A 19,779-nucleotide genomic window follows, 5' to 3' on the forward strand; every position below is an offset into this window, starting at 1 on the left:
TTGCTCAGAGAGCCCTGTCCAACCTGACCTGGAATGTTTCCAGGGATGGAGCACCAACCGGCTCTCCGAGCAACCTGTTCCGGTGTTTCATCACTCTCGCTGCAAGAAACCCTTCCTTACCGCGACTCCAAAGCGCCCTTGGTTCAGTTCAGACCCATTTCCCCCTCCGAGCGCTCGCAGGGCCGCGCATCCCGGGGCTCGCACTCTCCCCGCGGCGCCGCCCCGGGGGCCGGGCGCGGCTCCCATTGAGGCCGGTGCCGGGCCGGCCCCCGCCGCGGCGGGGCCAATGGGGGCGGCGGACGCGGTCGAGCCTCTCCCCGGCCTCCCCCGCCGCGGCCGGGCGGCCGTCATGTGAGGGGGATATAGTACTACGGGAGCGGGGCCGCTCCGCACCGCGCACCCGCCTCCCGGGGGAGCTGCGCCCGCCTCCCGCCGCTCCGCGCTCCGCTCCTGCCTCCGCGGCTGCTGCTCCGGCTTCGCTTGCTGTTAGTCCCGCGGTTTTCTTGTGCGAGCGTGGCTTTTTAAAATCTCCTTTGATTTTTTTTTAATTTTTATTTCTATAGTTATTATTTTTTCTTTTTTCTTTTTTTTTTTTTTTTAAATTTTTGTGGCTTGGTTGTGTTGTTTGGGTTTTTTTTCCTCGCCCGTTTTCGTTGTTGTTGTTGTTGCGTTCTTCTGGTCGTTGGTGGCCTTTGCTGCCCCCCCGGCTCGCACAGGAGTTCAGGTAAGGGCGGGATGGGGCGCGGGGCCGTGTCCCGCCGGCGGTGCCTCCGCGGGGCTCTGCCCCGGCTGCCCGCACGGCCGAGCCGGCAGATGGAATTCCATGGAATTCCCCAGCGGCCAGGGCTGGGGGCTCTTTTCGGGCTGGAGCGGTGCCGTGCCGTGGAGTGACAGGCGGCGAGAAGGGGGGGTTTATTCCCGATCATCGCGACCACGCTGGGGCTGGAACAGAGAGGGAGCTCGGGCCCCCAAAGCCTCCTGAAAAGGGATGGAAGGAAAAATCAATACATAAATAATAATCTCAAAAAAACCCTCTACAAACGGAACAAACAAACAAACCACGATTAAATCAAGCCCAAACAAACATGTTTTGCAGCCATGGAAGCCTGGCTGTGCTCGTGCTGGAGTGGGAATTCCGTGTGTGTGTCCCGGCCCCCCTTTCCCTGCCCAGCGGCTGGTGCCACGCGTTATTTCGGGGCTCCCTTCACTGCCGGGGTGCGCTCCGGCGGGACCACTGCCTGTGCCTGCCGCAGCTGAAGTGCTTCTTCTTGTGGAAGCCAAAGTTTGGGGCTGGAGCGGGTTAGTTTTCAGGAAAGAAAGCTCTGGGAATGTTTCTGCAGCTTCCCAGGAGCAACGTGTTTGGAAAAAACAAACCTGAATTACCCCACTGTGTCCTGGGAGCAGCACAGCCACCTTGCGGAAGAGACGAGAGCAAATGGGTTTACTCCTGGCTCACGGCTTCTTTTTATTATTTTAATTTTTTTTTTCTCCTCCTTTGCATTTCACTTAATTTCTTAGAAGCTCTGGGCCTCCTTCATTGACTTGTTTATGGCTCTGTCTGTGGAGCAGAAGTCAGCCTGAACAGATTTAAAACAAGAGAAAACCCTGAAGAGATTAGTCTTAAACTAGAAAAAGCTGTGGCAGTAAATGTAGGAAATGACTGTCAGCGTCTCATGTACGCTGTATGATCAGTTGTGCTGGGCTGACTGTCCAGAAATGACAGGCTGGGAAATTCACCCCCGTGTTTCAGCAAGTTCCCAAGACTTCACATTTTAATGTTGCTCTGAGTCAAAATATGTCTTCTCTGGTTTGCTTTTTGTAATTTTTTTTTTTTTTTAGCTGGCGATTAGATGGTCAGGTTTTAAACAGAACAACATGTTTTTGGCAGAAAGGACATCATAACAACCCAGGGAACTCTTAAAAAAAGTTGGAGACGGTGGTGCTGCTGAACAGCTGCTGTGTTTCACTCCAGAAGTGGCTGTTTCCAGTGGCTCAGGCACTGCGGTCTCACTATAGGTGCTTACATTTCAAATGTGTTTTCAGCGTTCCTAGAGATGAAAAGTGTGTTATGGAAACAGCATCATTAGTTTTCCTAGCCTTCACAGCCCCGGCTTTTTTTGGTTTTGTTTTCTATTCTTCTGTTTTTGGCTGTGTCTTCGGGCAAAGTAAGGATAAAAGTTCTTTTGGTTGTTAGCCTGGCCTTTAGGAAAAAAATATAGCTAGGGCCCGATCCTGCATTCCAGGCATTCTCCAAAATCTTCTTGGCTATTCTGCAAGCTTTGAGAGTGCACAGAAAGCAGAACTGGCCTGTAATGTGCCTGGATCTATTTGGCTCTGACAGTCCTCTCTTAAAAAGCCTCTGGTTACATCGAGTGACATTGTTCCTTGTTAAAAGAGAGGGGAAACAAGCCTGCTGGCTTTTTTCTGCTGAGGTAACCGGCCCGCAGCAATTGCTATTGTTTTTATTCCCCCTCATTTAAGTCCTTATTCAAATGGATATTTTGATATGTGCTTCCCAGCTCTTAGAAGCATTTAAAGAAACCTCAAACATTTTAATACTTTTTTTAAGAGAAGTTCACCAACTGCTTTTGGTGCACACAGAGCATGCCAGCTTTTCTTAGAAAAGCACATGTTGCAGTTCAAATTTCCTCACAACTCCATTCTTTAGAGGCTTAGGCTGGAATAATACAGACATTGGAGGGAGGATCAGAAACCATCTGAGGGCAAGTCTTCCTTTCTGCCCTGTGCTTCTCAAGGCAGTCACCAGTTTTTGGTGCAAGATAGAAACAATCAGCTTGGGTGAATTCTTACCAGATGCCAATACTAATTTGTCAGAAGCAGATGGTGCTTTCTGTTTCAAAACTGCAATAGCTCAGCTATGGGACTTCTGCTGGGGGAACTTTCCATCAATACAGAGATCAAAAAAAAAAAAGTGTGTTAGAAATAGTTCAGTTCTTCTGACTCTTCACTTTTACTATAAGACATGATTATAGGCTAAGGTCACAAAACAGAGCCACTAACCTCTGTTTGAACTTCCTCGTGTTCAGCACATGTAGGTATTTCATTATTGGTTCAGAGACACAGCTGACTGACAGGATACATAGACCAGAAAAATGTGCAATCGTACTTTTAATCTTTATTTCAACCTGTCCCTGTTTCCTCCATGTGTCTATGAAGGAGGAAGCCATATCTTTAAGAAATATGGCTTCTGCCCTCCCTTCCTGGGAAATAGTAATAGATGTTGCCAATGGGACAGTTATTTAAGGGTGTTGGGTAAAATACCTCACTCTGTTCACTGCAGCACTGAGCATACAGACACCAGATTTTTCTCCAGAGGAGGAAAGGCAGGGTAAATTTTGGAGATGAGGCAACAAAGATGCTCTGCAACAGCAGTAACAACCATCCTCTCGCCTGCACAAAACTGGGAGCTATTGACTATTCATGGCAAAGCGTCCAAAGCGCAGCGGCAGAGCCTGTGGAAAATGACAGCGTGTAACAAGATTGACTGGCATTTCCTTCACGCTGGGTCACATGCCTCCTAATTCACACACACACACAACCTCATAGGCTGATCGAATGACTGCTATCTCTGCAGTCCACATACCTTCCACAGAAAGAGTTGTTTTATTATGCACATGTACAGCTCTGTTTTCAATCAGTCACCTTGAGCAAATGACTGAGGGCCAGTGCTCGCTCCATCCCGAGCGCTCTGCGTTTGCTCTCTAAGGGGCATAATCTCCGTCCGTAAGCAATTTTTTGTTGTTTCCCTCGGGGAGGTGGGGAATAAAAACAATACGCAGATGTCGCTCCTGCCATCCCCTCCGCAGGCGCCTTTCTAGGAAGTTTGCTTGTCTCGGGCGGTAAAGCGCAGGACAGGGTTCGCTGCTGCGGGTGTGTAGCGGGACTCGGGCTCGGGGGAGCCGGGATTTGCGGGATGCTGCCCCAGCACGGGCACCGGGAGCAGGTCGGGGTGCCGGGGCCGCGCAGCCCGCCCGGTGCAGCGGCTGGCTCGGGGCTCAGCTCACCGCAGCCGCTGCCCCGGGGACAGAGGGGCGTGGGGCGCAGGGGTGAAAGCAGCACCGGCTGCCTGGCAGGGCATGGTAATTAGCTCAGTGCAGTGCCAGCCTTATTAAGGACAGTGCAGGTGATGATGACGTTGGCGCACTGATTCATTACATCTGGAAGGGAAAATCCACCTAGTAAATGCTGAAGCGCAGTAAATATTTTTGGCTCCTGCCAGATTGATCCTTTCATTATGCTGAACAGCCTATATTTGTAGAACTGAGGAAGTTAAAAATAAGGTTGGTGGAAAGCTACAAGATAGGGAAAAGATTTGCATTTTATGGCCACCAGCAATAAACTTTTTTTATTTGTTTCTTTTTGGTGGTAAAAATTTCAACACTTTATTTTTTCTTCCCATTCCCTTCTTTGGCTCTGGATTTCACTGCTAGGTGAAAGCTTGTTATTTATTTTCTCTTGCCGGTAATATTCTGTGAGGGAGCTGTAAATCTGGAGCACACATGATTGGGAAATGATTTCTAACAGCATTCTTTTGCAAATATGTGGTGCAATCCTGCAAAATGCTTCAGCCCTGACAGTCCTCGGGGGGGTGGTGCAGACATCTCAAAGCTTGTAGCAGCCTGTGTACCCAGGGAGGCTGGATGCTCTGGACTTTCCTGTGGGCTACAGGGCTTTACGAGTTTCAGTTCATGGAGATAAATTATTAAACCGACTTCTGACTGTTGCTGTTTTGTTTTTCCTGCACTTAGGCTCTCACCTGAACTTTAGCTGCCTGGTATATGCTGTTGGGATATCCTTAAGAGATCATCCAGGAATGGTGGATCACTTGCTGCCTACTGATGAATCCTTTTCATCCACAAGATCTCCTCTTGGATACTTTGGGGACATGACAGCTGGTGTGAGGTCCTACCAAATGCTGCCCTCTCCCCTGTCAGAGGATGACAGTGACTCGTCCAGCTTTTGTTCTTGTTCCAGCCCTGACTCCCAGGTCCTCAGCTCCAGCTATGGAAGCACATCTAGTGCAGAAAGTCAGGACAGTATCTTAGACTATTTATTGTCCCAGGCATCTTTGGGGAACACCACTGCATCATGGTGGGACAAAAGGAGACTTCAGCCAGTAGTGAAAGAGGAGTACTTTAGGTTGCCTGAATTTGCCGTGGATATGGAAGACTCAGGACCATTTCAGCCCACACTTGAGGAAATTGAGGAATTTTTGGAGGAGAACATGGACTTGGAGCTCAAAGAAAGACCTAAAAGCGAGACCAAGGACTTGAGAGCTTGCAGCCAGGTTTCTGTTGCTTCGCTGCAGCAAAAAGACCATATGTTACCCAGTACTAGTTTAAAAGAGAATAAAAATGAGCAGTTGATTAGCTCAGCAGAAGGTGGCCAAGCTTCAAATGGAGGAATGACCCTGGAGAATGGAATACCGGTTATGCTCCAAATTCAGCCTGTGCAGATCAAACAGGAGTCCAACACGAGCCCCACTTCCCAAGGACCAGCACAGGAGAACATTAAAATTGCACAGCTCCTAGTCAACATCCAAGGACAGACATTTGCCCTTGTGCCTCAGATAGTTCAGTCGTCCAATTTGAACTTGTCCTCTAAATTTGTCCGCATTGCTCCCGTCCCCATCGCCGCCAAGCCAATTGGGCCAGGAGGCATGATCCAGGGGCAGACGGGAATCATCATGGGTCAGAAATTTCAAAAGAACCCTGCAGCTGAACTCATTAAAATGCATAAATGTTCTTTTCCTGGTTGCACCAAGATGTACACGAAAAGCAGCCATTTGAAAGCCCACCTGAGGAGGCACACAGGAGAAAAGCCCTTTGCGTGCACGTGGCCGGGTTGTGGATGGAGGTCAGTATTGGGATGCAGCTCTGTCCAGTCCCCCTTCTTCTTTTTGCTCACTTGACCTAACTTGCTGAGCAAGTAGGTTTGTACTCTGATTTATAAATTGTTTCTATTGCCAGAACTTGTTTGGTTGGTTTGACAATGAAGAGCTTTTATCTTCCTGCTAGGTAACCCAGGGGTTCTGACAAACTAAACAGCACAGCATCACCTGCTGGCACCAGCAGTTTTAGTGTCTTAAAAAAATAAAAGTAGTCCATCATAATTTGTATTTCATTCTAGAGGGTCAGATTAAGCTTGTTACCACAGGTAAGAGCTGTTGTTTGCATTGGTGTGGTTGCTGCACACCAGTCCCAGCAGACCCGTGGCTGGCACCAGCTGAGGCTGAGTGAACTGGATGGTTTAGGGTAGAATTGCTGTGCACAGCCCTGTGTGGGACTAAACGTGGTCAGTGAAGGGCTGTGATAAGCAAGTATGTTTAAAAGCAGTGTTCTGTGCACTTTCATAGAAAATGCACTCCATCCCACTCCTTCTTAAAATGCTGGCAGTGACACTCTGGCATACTCTGGGTTTTATTCTCTGCCTTGATTCAGAAAAATGCGTGGGTGCCACTCAAAGTTGCAAAAAAGCTGTCAGATGTAACAACATAACCAGAAGGCTGAGGTGGAGTTAAGCATTGCTTGAATGAGAGATTGCAGGTTTGATTGAGAAAATGTTTGGCAGAGGGATATAAAAAATATTTTATTTTATTTTTAATATGAATTGAAAATTTTAGTCTTTTTTTTTTAAATATCAGCTTTTTATTTTAAGGAAGCTTTGACAGGTGTCTTCCTCACTCTTTCCAGTTAGCTGTATTACTAGCTTGCCTGCTGGCAAGTGCTAATGTACAGCACCACAAATGATGATGGGAGAAAATATAATCTTAACTGCCTTGTGTTAAATTAAATTGAATTTCTTGCAAATAATATGCTGCAGGGCCTCAGTGAGCAATATCTAATGAGAAAATGGGTTGTGATCATGGGTAACACATGAGGTAAAAAGTAACAGGAGAATGTTGTGTAAAAATGCAAGTATGTGAGACATGCAGCAGTTAGAAATGGCTGGGTTGGTTTGAGGGAAAAGGTTACAATGGAGATGAACCCTCTCTTCTCCAGCTGGACCAGTCTGAAGTTTGCTTCTCAGATGGGCTGAGGAGATCAGATTATGGTGGCTCTACAAACTGGTGGTGATTTGTTTCCTTTTTCCTGGCAGCACCTCTCATGGGCTTAGTTTCTGCTGCTCAGGGTATTCTCTCACCAAAGCATTTTCCAGATTGGTCCCAGAAAGTGTGGGCTGGTTGCTCCCAACCTGCAGGACAGGCACTTACTGCTTTTCATTTGGTTGCCAGAGTAGGTGTGCACAGACAGCAGATGTGCCTGTGGGTGTTGTGCTGGCTTTCCTTGTGCTGGGACGTGAGCACAGCTCTCCTTTTTGTGACAAATGCAAATGTGGCACATGAGGGTTTGTCTAATCCACGCTGAGATTTGTACCAATGCTCCCAGTGACTTTTGTGGCTCAAGATCAGGAGCCTGAAGCATTGCCTGTAGATGACCTTCTCCAGTTCTGTCTTATCACAAAGCTGGTGTTCCCCAAGGTATAAAACCAAGGGTAACATTTAGGAAAAACACTAAATGATAAAGGATGGCTACATTTACAATAGGTGCCTCTCTTCTTGAAACACTCTGGCGAATGATTTGCTTCATTGGCTGCTGGGCCAAATGAAGTGCAGGTCCCACAACCTGGAGCACCCTGAACTTTCAGCCACCACAATGTTTTAAAGATGAGCCCAACAGGAAGGAAAAATTAATCACCTTCATAATGAAGAACATGTGTCTTGTCCACAAACAGCTGCTGCAAAGGGCTTTTCAAACCCTTTTGCTGTTTGTCTTGTTGAATTTCACAGCCTGGGCTGCAATCTCAATGCCCAAAACCCCCAAACTTGGGAAGGGCTCTGCTACAAGAGGAGAAGTTTATAGCTGGCAGGAGAGGCTGTGTTTGGGGAGCTGCCTCCTGTGCTCACAGCAATCCTTAGCACCAGCCTGAGGTTGCTGCACATCCCCTGCGTGCTGCTCCACATCAAAGGCCAGACCCAACTGAGCACTGAATTACTCAGTCCTCTTTCATCAATAAACCATGTTTACCTTTTCAGAAGTTCAGTGAGAGCTGTGACTTAAGTCTCACATGACTTAAGTCCACTGCATCTGGCCACTCTGTTTGCTCCCAGGTGTACATAATCTCAAATGAATTTAAGCACTAAAACACTGCTGGACTCTGCTTTCCCCTTTCTTCCCTGCGTTCCTGTGCTTGTGTATTTATTTTTTCACTGAAGACACTTAAGAGCTGATCTCACTGGAGATAGTAATTTCAAAACCAAAACAAAGTGTTGCCTAGCACAAAGTGCCTGAGCTCAGTGGGAAGGTTAAAGGTTCCTCAGCTCTCTGTGCCTGATGTTTTAAATTCACCAGGGTTGGAGTGTGCACCCAGCAAACCCTTTTGCTAACCCCTAGGATGCCTGCAGACCCCTAGCACCTCCCTGATGGAGGCTGATCCCTGCTTGCTTATGCCCTTCCTTGGCAAAGGGCAAGGGCTGTTTTTGGCAGTCTGCAGAGTGGTGCTCATCTGGCAGTGGCCAGTGACCCGTTGTGGTCCCCGGATGGGTCAGGGCACCGATCTGTGTCGTGCCACCTTCTACCTTTGGCACCCCAGCCTCTGGCTGGCAGTGCTCAGGCCAAAGAGCTGAGCTGCAGCGTGGGCTGGGCCCTGCAGCTGTGTGACAGCACAGAGCAGGAGAAACTCCTGCTTCCCCTCCCTGGCACTGTGCAAAGCTGCTGCAAGGCTGGGGCATGAGGCAATCACCTTTAAATGCCCCACTGCATCTTCTGGCTGGAGGCCCCACAGGTGACAGCATGGGCCAGGAGCTCTGCCTGGTTTGGCAGGGAGGGTTTAAAGCTGGTAGCACGTGTGGCCAGGAGCGTGCCTGGGCCTGAGTGGCCATGGGCAGCACCACACAGGGAACAGGGCAGGCATCTTACATTGGCTTTTCTTGCTGCTGCTGTGCGAGGGGATGACAGATGCACAGGAGCTGTGCTGGTTTCTTGCAGGAAAGTTCTGGGGATGGGCAGGAGGAATCTGTCTAGAGGAATCTGTCTAGAGGCTTCCTCCACTGTGGAGGAGAGGTATAGCCTGAGTTGGCATCAATGGCTGGGGGCCATGGCAGGGACCAGGAGTACCAGGCTATTGACCTTTCTTGCCCCATGAGCCACATAAGAGTGTCCCCATATGGCTGGGAGACACAGGACACGTCCTACACATCAGGGAGCGCCAGGATTTTTCTTCAAGGGAGATGTAGTTACAGTCCCTTAGGGTCCTGCCAGATAGAATGATGAAGGCTCTTTTAGTTGCTCTGGGATTTCCCAGATTCCTCCACTTTTCTTTTGAAGGAGGAATCCTTCTGGAAATTGCAATGAGGTATTCCTTGGGGCTTCCTTTTTTTTTTTTTTTTTCTTTTCCCTTTTGAATTTTGCATTCCACACTGGATTGTTTTCACTTTCTCTGGGCTGATCTCAGTGCCCGAGTGTACTGCAGATATTTCACTGCAGAGCCAGACGGCCAGATCCTCCCAGCTTCCTTGTCCTAACCTTTGCGTTGTTTTTTTGTAAACACACAGACAGCTTGAGGTTTATTTCTGTGGGCTCTGTAAGTTGATCTTTCCGTCACTGCTGGGGAACAGTATTGCAACATTCCTGCCTCTTCAGCTAAGGACATCGTTATGAGGCACAGTGTATTTTTATCGGATGAACTCATCCAAGCTCATTCCTGACATGTGCTTCTTTCTCCCCCACCATCCATGCAATTCCCCTCGAAATGCACTTGTGAAGCTCTTCTGCAGGATTAGCCAAGTGCTACTGCACTTCTGTTGCAGCTGGTGACCTTAATGGCCAGGGACATAGGACAAGGCAACCTGGCCACATCTGGTTTTACTTCTTTGAGGTCTGTATATAAGAGGAAGGCTCTTTGCAAAAGTGCTTTTCCTCTTTTCCCTGGATGTGGTATAGCTCTGTCCCTTGTCCAGCACTTAGTCCTGTTGAGGCAGTCGGAGCAGGCAGCATCCTACACTCTCCAGGCCCACTCACCCATAGCCCTGCAAGAGCACCCCTGCAGGGATCTGGCACTGGAATCATCTCACTGCTAAGGACCTGGGAGAAATCCCTGACCCTGCTGCTCCTGGGACCAGACTGTGTTTTTGGGAAGCTACGGCTGAAAGGACCAGGGGTGTTAGAGAAAGCAAACATGCAAGTACAAGGCATGAAGAGAAACTTCTGTCATGGCCTTTGTGAAGAAGAGTCATCCCAGACAAGGAGCAGGTGGACAGCTCCATAACAGCTGCCTGTTCATCATGGAGAATTTGACTCTTTTGCCATGAGGATACCAGAGCAAGGAAAGGAAGAAAAGCTGGTGAATAGGTGTAAGAATCTCCCCTAGAAATGCCCCTGGGAGAGATGTCCAGACCATATCTTACCTGTGGTGAGTGCCTGGATCAGCTTTCCAGGGGCTGAGTGCTCTCTGGGGAGCGTGACCAGACTGAAGAGCTGCAGCAACTGAGGAAACCATTACCAGCTTTCCCAGTGCCTATGCCCTGGTCCTCAACTGTTGGCAGGAGATCAGAGCTAATTAAAACCTTTATGTGGAAACTTACTTTTCTTGCATGAGGGATTTATTCATAGGAGCCCAGCAGTCCTGTTTTCTCCCTTTCATAAAAATAGCGTATTCGCTCTGTTGGTGATGTGATATTTTGCTCCAGAAGGGCACATTTTTCTACATGTTCTTTCCCTGATTTGTTCAGCTAGTGCCCATGACTTCACTTATTTATTGTAAATAAACAGCTGATACCATTTCTTGCAAGCCCTCTTTCTGTGCTGCTCTTTGTTACTGTTCTGGCAACAAAACAATTAATTGCCCTTTGTCAGGCAGCAAATTTTTTGTACCCATCTGGACAGGGCTGTTTTAGTGTGACATTATTAATTAACCCTCTGTCTCCTAGTCATGTCCAAAGTGGAAATAGAGCCAGCCCTGTTCTTAAGGCCAAAAGATTAGCTCATTTGGGTTCAATAAAGCCTGTGGGATTCATGGTGGCTATCTGGGGATTTTTCTGTGGAGATGGAAAGTGGAAAATATCTAAAATTCAAAAGACTATGGAATGCAGTTTTGATAATTAAAGGCTCATTCTTGATTTAATTTACGCATGCTAACTATGCAAATAACTATGCAAATGGCCATTGGGGCCCACCTGAATTTCAGCTGTTGCGATGCTGAGCATCTCAGGTACTATTAATGACTCTTTATTTAGCCTGAAGGAGCACACACGGAAGCCAATTTTTCATCTGGATCTAATAAGTAATGTTGTTTCTAGGTAGCTGGATTTATCTGGAATCCCTCTCAAACTGGGTGCAGAGTTAGGGGTGCCTGTTGTGCTTGTGTCAGTGGGAGCTTGGAGCAGACCTCGCCTGCAGGACAGTGGTTGTTGTCTCTGCTTGAGGAGCCTGTGCTTGGATTTGCAGGAGAGAGATGGTGGGGGTGGCTTTGGAGGGGACTGCAGGGGGATGAGTGCAGGGCTGTTTTTGGCAAGCTGTCCCCATGTCACGGGGTGCAGGATGAGGCTGGCACACACATTGCCTCTGTGCATTGCCCTGAACCCAGGGCTGGGAGTTGTTTCCCTCACTGCTGTGACCTGCTGTGCATCCCTTTCACCTCCCCAGTGACCTGAGGGGACTTTTTTTAAGTTGTGAGCAGCGACTTAGCATTATAAACCCCCACGTGTCTGAAAAGGCTTCTCCTCTCTTGCAGGTTCTCCAGGTCAGATGAGCTGTCCCGGCACAGGCGCTCCCACTCGGGGGTGAAGCCCTACCAGTGTCCGGTGTGTGAGAAGAAGTTTGCTCGGAGTGACCACTTGTCCAAGCACGTCAAGGTGCACCGCTTCCCTCGCAGCAGCCGCTCCGTGCGCGCCGTCAACTGAGGCCCGGCCTGCCTCCCGCCCCACGGCTCCCACGGCAGCGCTGCGCCCACCGTGCTCCTAGTGATAATTTATTTGTCTCCACAGAACAGTCAATGCTGTTACTTGATACCACCATGTTTGAGTGCCCCATGTCCTTCAAAGATGATTTGAGAATGAAGCTCTTTTTGGGTCAGGGGAGTGGGGCGCTTCTTCCTTTTTTTTTTTTTTTCTTTTCTTTTAAGGATATTATTTTCCTTTCCTTCTATCTGTCTCTCCTTTGCTGCTGCTTCTTTTGGAAATTACAGTGTTTTATTTTTAGCTGTTTTCTGCTGCACAGGAAAATGTAAAAGTTGCTTGCTGCTAGTTAATTATAGCCCTGGCATTCCTGAGGGCTTTGCTCATGTACAGGCCACTCATTGTGAGTTTTTATTAAGCTGCTCTATTTGTCCAGTTTGAAACAGCAAATTCCTTTTGAAATGAAAACAACTCCTTTGTTTTTGGGTCGCCTGAGCCAAGGATTTGTAGGGGCTGGCCATAGGAGGAGGAGCAGTGGGAGTTGGGGATAGGGGGAGCCAAGACTTGGAGGGCACTGGAATGTGCCCCCATGCATCTCTGATTTTCCCAGCTCACATTTACCTTTCCCTTGGCTAGGGCTATATATAAATATTTATGTATACATATTCATACATACATACATATATATATATATATTTAAGCAAAGACACATCCCAAGCAAACCCAGAAGCTCAGGCTGGATGGAATGGCTTGGAGTGAAGCGTCTGGAATGTGTGCTTCTGTCCTGTGCTGCCAAGGGGTGAAGGGATGCCCAGGTTCCAAAGGACACTGCTTTCCTTTGAGGCTGGTTTGCAGCATCCACTGCCTTCAGCAGAACTGTAGTCTGCCTGCAGAGCAGCACAAAGGTGTTTGTGAGAATCTCTGAGCTCTGTTCTGTCTCTGCTCCTGCCCTGTGGTGTGGCCTGGGAGGGAGAAAGCAGAGCCCCAGCCCTGGGGGTGCCTGGTGGGCATCCCCACACCCACGGAGGGTCAGCCTGGCTGGCTGGAGCTCAGTCTCTGTGTGCTGCAGGGTCTGTAGGATGTGCCTGTGCCCAGGGAGGGTGGAAGCAACCATACCTGGTGGGACAGAGGTCTGGGGTGCCCCTCAGTTCCCATCCTCTCCCTCCCAACAGCCATGTCAGAGCTCCACGCAGCTGGGGTGGGCGAATGGGTGAGAACAGTGGCCAAAAGAAACAAATTCGTGTGATAGCTGGCTAAGAAGGGAATTCAAGCAAATAATCAGATGGTAGCAGGCACGAGATTTTGTGTTTCTTCTTGTTTTGTTTTTCCTTTTGAACTCTGGCGATTGTAAGAAGCTTTAGAATAAAATAGGATTCAGTAATTAGGAATGATTTTATAATGGATGTTGCATTTCCTTTCCGTTCGCAGACGGCATCTGTTTGTCTTTTCTGTTGGCAAAGTGGGAAGTAGGAAAGTGTGATCCTAGAGCTAGGCAGAGCAGGAGCCCACGCTGTGTGAGAACAGCAGGTCTGGCTAAAGTGAATGCATTCCTTTTGTCCTCTAGAAATTAATATAAATGAACTATCATCTATTGACTGGTTTATATCACATCCTATGAATGTATGTAAATAAAACTGTACATAGATGCATATCTATATAAAATATCTTTTAATAACGTATCAAATTTGTGTAAATTGGAAAAAAATACCTATAAAGCCAGTGTACATAAGTTACAATTCTGTATATTTTCTTTTGTTCTTCATAAAAATATATTTACTTTGACAATAAAATGAAAATGGAAATTTTAAATCCCTCCTTGAAATTATTATTCATTAATCTCCTTTATAACCAGCTCTGTAATCAAGACACTTGAAATTTGATTCACCTGGATGTAACTTTTCAGGTGCTGTGTAACAGGGATCTGTTCTGAAGTTATCTTCAGTTTTTCTCATCTCAGAAAGTTCTTGGGAGGCGTGAGAGGTCTCAGCTGTCTCTCTTCACTGGAGCCCTCAAGCCTTGCTTGGCAGCCACGCTGGGACCGAACGCCTTCTGTGGCTCCTGACTGATGTGGAACAGCTCTACAGGTGCAGTAAAATGGTGGCTAATAAAGTAGAGCAAGCAGGTTTTGAAGGAATTCCAACTTTAGTGGTTAGTATGGAGAAGGAAGGGCTTCAAAGTCTGCTTCAGACTGTGATGGTGACTCCCTGTGTGACCCAAGACAAAGGACTCGATTGCCTGTTCTGCAGTTCCCTTTCTTGTAAAATGGGGATAATAACACATCACAAGGATACTGTGGGATTTAATTTGCATTTGTGTGATCCCTGGATGGAAGGAGCAAGCAATGAGACCAGTAGTCACAGGATTAGATTGTTAAAGGAAGGCCCAGTCTGATGGAGGTCTTGGTGCCAAGGCACCTCAGTTGGCTCTTCTGTAAATCCCACACCTGAAAGAGGGATGTGAAGGAGCTGTGCTGGGAAGCATTGCCTCAGGCCTGAGGAGAAGACACCCTGTTCCGCAAAAGCCATTGCTTCCATTTGTAACAACAGGGGTCTGAACAGCATGCCCTTGTGACCTGCAAGCTGGGACATCTCTTGCACTTTGCTTCTGCTTGCTTTGGCCTCCACTGGAAGAAGAAGCCAGCATCATGGCTGGTGTTAAAGTCACTTCTGAGTCTCCATGGGAGCAATGGTGCAGTAGGTCCAGATCTTCTCCTAGCAAGAATCATTCTGAGATTAACAGGCACTGAGGCATTAAAGTCTCTCCCTGAAGAACAGCCACCAAAAAGTGCCAGCTGATGAGCCAGGGCTCTCCAGACTCCTGATTATTTTTCCCTGAGAATCCTTTTAACTCTGACAAGAGGACCGAGCGATGAGGCAAATTAAATTCTGTGAAATCCGGGTTGTTGTTACCTCCTGAGGTGTAGCTTGATGACCAGAGTGCTGAGGACAGTGGTTTTAAGCTTTAATTAGCAAGCCTGCACCAAGAGGATCTGCAATTCCCTTCTGTTCTCACCCTATCCACTTCATCCATTAAACCAGCTGCTTTTTTTTAACCAGCATCTCAGTCTCTTTCCCATCTCACCTGGAGTTCTGATATTGCTGTAAAGTTGGGCAATTCACCCTGCAAGACCTTTGAGGCAGAAGTTGCTATTTTTCTGCAAGAGGTAATACTTAAAGCTGAAGTGGAGTAATGCAAAATGCCTACTGCTGGAGCACAGCAGGGCAGAAATCTAAGATCTAGGTTTTATTTTAGTCTGTAATATTTTCCATGAAATATGTATTCTCTCACTCTTTTCCTTTCTCTCTTGTCTGTTTTAAATGTGGGTTTTGAGTGTGAATTGTGTGGGTTTTTCTAGTTAATACCTAAGGAAATGTAAGTTTATGTAAAAGTTGCAATATTTTGCTGAAAAGAATAGGGCCATGTTTGCTGTGAAAGCAGAGTTAGTTCAGCTTGAAATGATTGACATTTCCAGAGTTTTGTCCCAAAAAAGTAGAAATTTCCAAAAGAGATTTTGATGTTTGTTTTATGTGGAATTACTGGCCTGGCTGAGCTTTGTGGATTCATGAGAAAAATGTGGCCCTGCCTTAAGCCTAACTTAATCCACCTGAAGATAAACATATATTTAAGTGTTTTGATGCCACAACTGGTAAATTGAACCAACTTCGGCAACTCTACATGGCAAAGCACAGCTTTGCATGGTTATACATATGTCTAAGTCTCATTGACTTCAAACCTCTCATTGACTTCAAATCTTCAAACCTCAAATTTGGTTTCTGATGTGTGTGCGGTGGTACAGCTTTCACAAAATGATCATAATCTGGTTCCTGATGCTTGCCAGAACTTTAGGAGTTTTTAAAAGGTTTGTAGTCCCTTTGTCAGAACCAGTGATGAAGGAGCAGTGTTAGGAGAGGTGAGGAGCTGTCAGCTGGGGAGGTTGTACTTGAGATAAGGACTAAGCAGGAGGAATAGGAGTAAAGTGATCTTTTGGTAAGGTGACCTGTGGCTAAACATAGTGCAGTGGACTGATGTATCTGAGACCACAGAACAACACAGAGGGGAAATGGGAGCAGACCCAAGATGTCCTAAATCTCCTTTGCCCCAGACAGTGACACAGACCACATGCCAGTAACACACAGCAGTTTACAGGAGGCAAAGAGTAATAGGACACGTGAGACACCAGATAAGCAAAGAAGGATAAGGACAGGACATAGGTAAAGTCAGGTTGCACTGATAATGCAAACTTTTGGAAAGGATGCCAAGGGCAGAGGAACGAGATCTTGCTTGCTGGTGTGCCACACGTGAGAGTCACCAAGGTAAAGCTTCCTAGGAAGAATTCTGCACCCCTGACCTGTGTTATGTGGGGGCTTTTTACCCTGGTGGTTTTGAGCAGAGCTGCACCCCTGTGGAAAGCAAAGCAGCCCGTGGAGCAGGGTGCTGTGATGGAAGCAACTCTGGAGGAGTGCTTGAGTTTAGATCCTGCGATATTTGCAACAGCCTTCTGCTTCCCACCCTCCCTGGGGGTTGTTTTCACTGAAGTCTTTGTGCCAGGAGCCTTCTCCTTGTCTAAATGACCACTATACATTTAATCCAAACAACCAGGTGACTCCAGCACAAAGGCAGTGGCAGTAATCCAGCGTTAATGATTACCCTGGGCCCCTTGGGTTATGTAAGCCTGGATGTGCTGTGCTCGGGACCTGCCCTCCCCGTCTGGGAGAAATACCAAGGGCCTGCCAACACACATAGAAAGCTCTTTGGAGCCAGCTGGGATTTTCCTTTTGACAGCACCTATGAAACCCGTTATTCACTCAGTTCAGCAATTGCCATGCCATGCTTGCTTGTTATTCAGAGACGTTGCTCCTAAAGAATGAGTTGTGCTAAGCTCCCACTGGCTTCAGCACAAGCCAAAGACAGTGACTGCCATGGCTTATCCAGGGGAAAAATTTCCCAGCTAAGGCAGGAACTGCAAATCCCAACAGGTCCTTGGCTTCCCTTGCTCATTCCTGCTGGGACATTTGTGGCTTTTAATCTCATGCTCCATGGGTCTTAGTTTTGTTCTTGCCTATTTTTGGGGAGGGTGTGGGAGGGGTGGGTAGGGTGGGAGGTGTTTGAAGGTGTGTGATGTGTGAAAAATAGGTATTGAAGAATATTCAAAGGGTTGAGACATAAAGCCTCTTCTGGTTAAATCATCCAGATCATGAGGTTTGCAGTTCCTCAGTGCTAGTGTTTCACAGGCCTAAGCTTTCACCTGCTCTGCCAGATCAGTGCAGGTCTTCCTCCAGCTGGAACAGGAGCACATCTTTCTTCTCCTGCCATGTTCTCTACTGTGCTCTACTTTTCTGATAGTTTTGTGGTTAGGCTGGCTCAAAGCACATGTAAGTACTTGATCTCCTAAAGAGATAAGTCTGGAGGCACCTCTTAGCTCTTGGAGAAGTCTATTGCAGAGAGCTTTCATCAGCTCACCCATCCTGCCTACAGAGCGTGTGTGCCTTGGCCAGCATCTCACTGAGCCCCAGACTGCTGCTCAAATCATCCTGAAGACTAGAGCAACATCTGACAAGGGCTTGGCCATCATGAGAAGAGGGCAGTGTTTGCATCTCTGCCCAAGCACAGCAAGACAAGGTGTTAGGTGGAGTGGGAGTGAAATGCAGGAGTGACAAGTGACTGTTGGGAAGGCCAGCTCTCCTCTTGCTCACATTGGTGTGTGTCTGGCAACCCTTGCTCTGCTCTTGTTGGATTCAAAAGCATCCTGAAAGGGAGAGAAAATAGAGGTGAATGTGGCCTATAGTTTTCTGTAAGGGAGCTGAGGAAGGAAAACAGAAGCTGGAGCAAGTTATGGTGTAAGAGGCACTGTTCTGTCTTTTCCAGTAAAGAGAGAGTGCTGGGCTCTTTTTGCAGACAGGGCTCTGCTTGCGCAGGAGAAAGGTCTGAGCTGGCAGCCAGTGTCAGAGCAGCTGCTGTGCACTGCTCTGGGGCAACAGCAGCTTTACATCAGGAGGTCTAGTGAATAATAATCAGAGGGTTGTGCCTCAGACCGCTGGCAGCCACAAAGATAAGGGTTTGGGATTGCTTGGTCTCAGTCCCTCAGGTCCCCTCCTTGTATGACACTGCTTTTCTCCTGAATCTGTAGCTTATTCTTGGAGTGGACTCTAGGGATTCTTAGCACTTTCCAAAGCAGAAATATTATTTATCCATATAAACTAGAAACCTCCATAAACAGACCAAGGCATTTAGTAGAGAAATCTACCCAGGAATTGTTTTGCATGTGACCAAGGGTGGAGTCCAGTAGCCCACAAAAAGAGAAGTAAAAAGAATTACTGTTATGTATCTAAAAAAGATTCTGGCATCTACTTTTCCTACTGAGTCCAGTGGGCCCCAGCATAAGCCCTACTACTTATTCCAACATTTTGGTTGCAAATACAGGAATTGGGCTATTGAGCTGAAAAGCATCCAGGCATTTAAAAACTCACCTTCCATAAGGGAGTGACGTGAATATTTGAGTCTGGCTGCTGACTGCTGACTTTTTCTGAGAAGTCTATAAACAGCAGCCAGGTAGTCTCTCACTTTTTGTTTCTCTGGTGTGTGTTGTTTTTCCATGGACAACATGTTCTGGACCTCAGAGTGTTGGCTGGGGCTAGATTCATTCAGATCCCGAGTCCCTGGTGGCAGATAATGCATCAGGGAGGGCAAAGGGCTTGGAAATTTTGTTACGTCAGAGCAGCGATCCTGCAGCCAGCGGGGCTGGAACAACAGCCGGGCTGTGCTGACGGTGGCAGCGCTGGAGCGAGCGGCCCCATGGAGCCCTGCCCGTGCTGGGCCTCAGCTCCCCTGTGCTGGGTCTCTCTCTGACTGGGACACTGTGTCCCCATGGAGCTGGGAAGGGCCTGGGGCATCCAGGGACAGGGCTGATGTGGGCAGCCCCACGCCCTGATGAGATCTCTGCCTTGGCTGATGCAGAAATGGCCTCTGGTGGGGGCTCACCGCTGCTGAAAGGGGCAGATGCTCCTGGGGCAGGTTGGCTGCAAGGGGAGCTCAGGATGATGAGCAAGCTGTCCTCTCTCAGAAAACCAAGTTAGTTACAGCTGATAGATTTGCTGGTAAACTCTCCCACTTGCTCCTTAGGAATTAATGGCACAACTGGAGGGTGTTCATTTACCTGCCACCCAGGACCTTTAGTCTCCTCGCAGGGTATTGGTATTCCAACAACTGATAAATAAACACACATTAGTAAGGCATTGGGTGGATTTTGTTTGGTACTGAAGCTCCAATTGCCCTTCTCCAGCACTGCCCTGCCTGGGCTCCTGAGGACTAACCCCTCACTCAGTGTCCCTGGCACTGCCTGGTAGATAATCCAGGCTTGAGATCAGTAATAGCCATGAAAGTCTAATGTTTAAAGTTTAATGAATCAATCTCTGTCATGCCTAAAGGAGAGATTACTGAATTAGAATTGGTCCTGATGACTTCATGCAAGTTACCTGATACCCTGGGACTGATCCCTGGAGGGTGGAGGACCATGAATCCAGGAAGAGCTGGAGCCACCTTCCTAGCTTTGCTTCTGCATTTGCATGCCAATCTCATTGAATCAAATTAGCTGTTCTAAATTAATGATGGTATTTGGCAGCTCTCTAGCACCTTCCAGCTGAGGAGCTGAACACTTCTCAGTGGGAAATTAAGTCTTTCCTGCCCCTTGAAGAACAGTTGTCATCTTCACTGTACAAAGTCAGAAAAAGGATTTGACCAATAGTCCTTGGAGAGCTGTGGCAGAGCTGTTGAGGAAGTCCAAATGTACCAGTTCCTCCTCAGACCCAGACATCAACCATAGCTTAATGATCTGGAGTGATTTGGAGCCATCTACACACTGATGTATA

General features: G+C 47.6%; 1 protein-coding gene across 4 annotated transcripts; it reads left to right on the forward strand.

Annotated features, from left to right (window-relative positions):
- Nucleotides 1–356: 356 nt before the first annotated feature.
- Nucleotides 357–13,723, forward strand: KLF15 (KLF transcription factor 15). 4 transcript variants are annotated; one of them, XM_021531887.3, is made up of 3 exons: nucleotides 357–724; nucleotides 4,770–5,877; nucleotides 11,752–13,723. In XM_021531887.3, exons 2-3 carry the CDS (start codon nucleotides 4,835–4,837, stop codon nucleotides 11,918–11,920), a joined length of 1,212 nt encoding a protein of 403 aa, XP_021387562.1. In that variant the 5' UTR covers nucleotides 357–724; nucleotides 4,770–4,834; the 3' UTR covers nucleotides 11,921–13,723. The 4 variants fall into 4 exon arrangements, with proteins under 4 accessions (XP_021387562.1, XP_021387570.1, XP_085446617.1 ...); XM_021531895.4 differs by lacking the exon at nucleotides 357–724 and adding an exon at nucleotides 3,610–3,744; XM_085590491.1 differs by lacking the exon at nucleotides 357–724 and adding an exon at nucleotides 3,867–3,891.
- Nucleotides 13,724–19,779: the final 6,056 nt, after the last annotated feature.

This window comes from Lonchura striata, chromosome 12 (assembly GCF_050655825.1).
Source record: "Lonchura striata isolate lonStrDom1 chromosome 12, ASM5065582v1, whole genome shotgun sequence".
NCBI classification, from domain to species: Eukaryota; Metazoa; Chordata; class Aves; order Passeriformes; family Estrildidae; genus Lonchura; species Lonchura striata.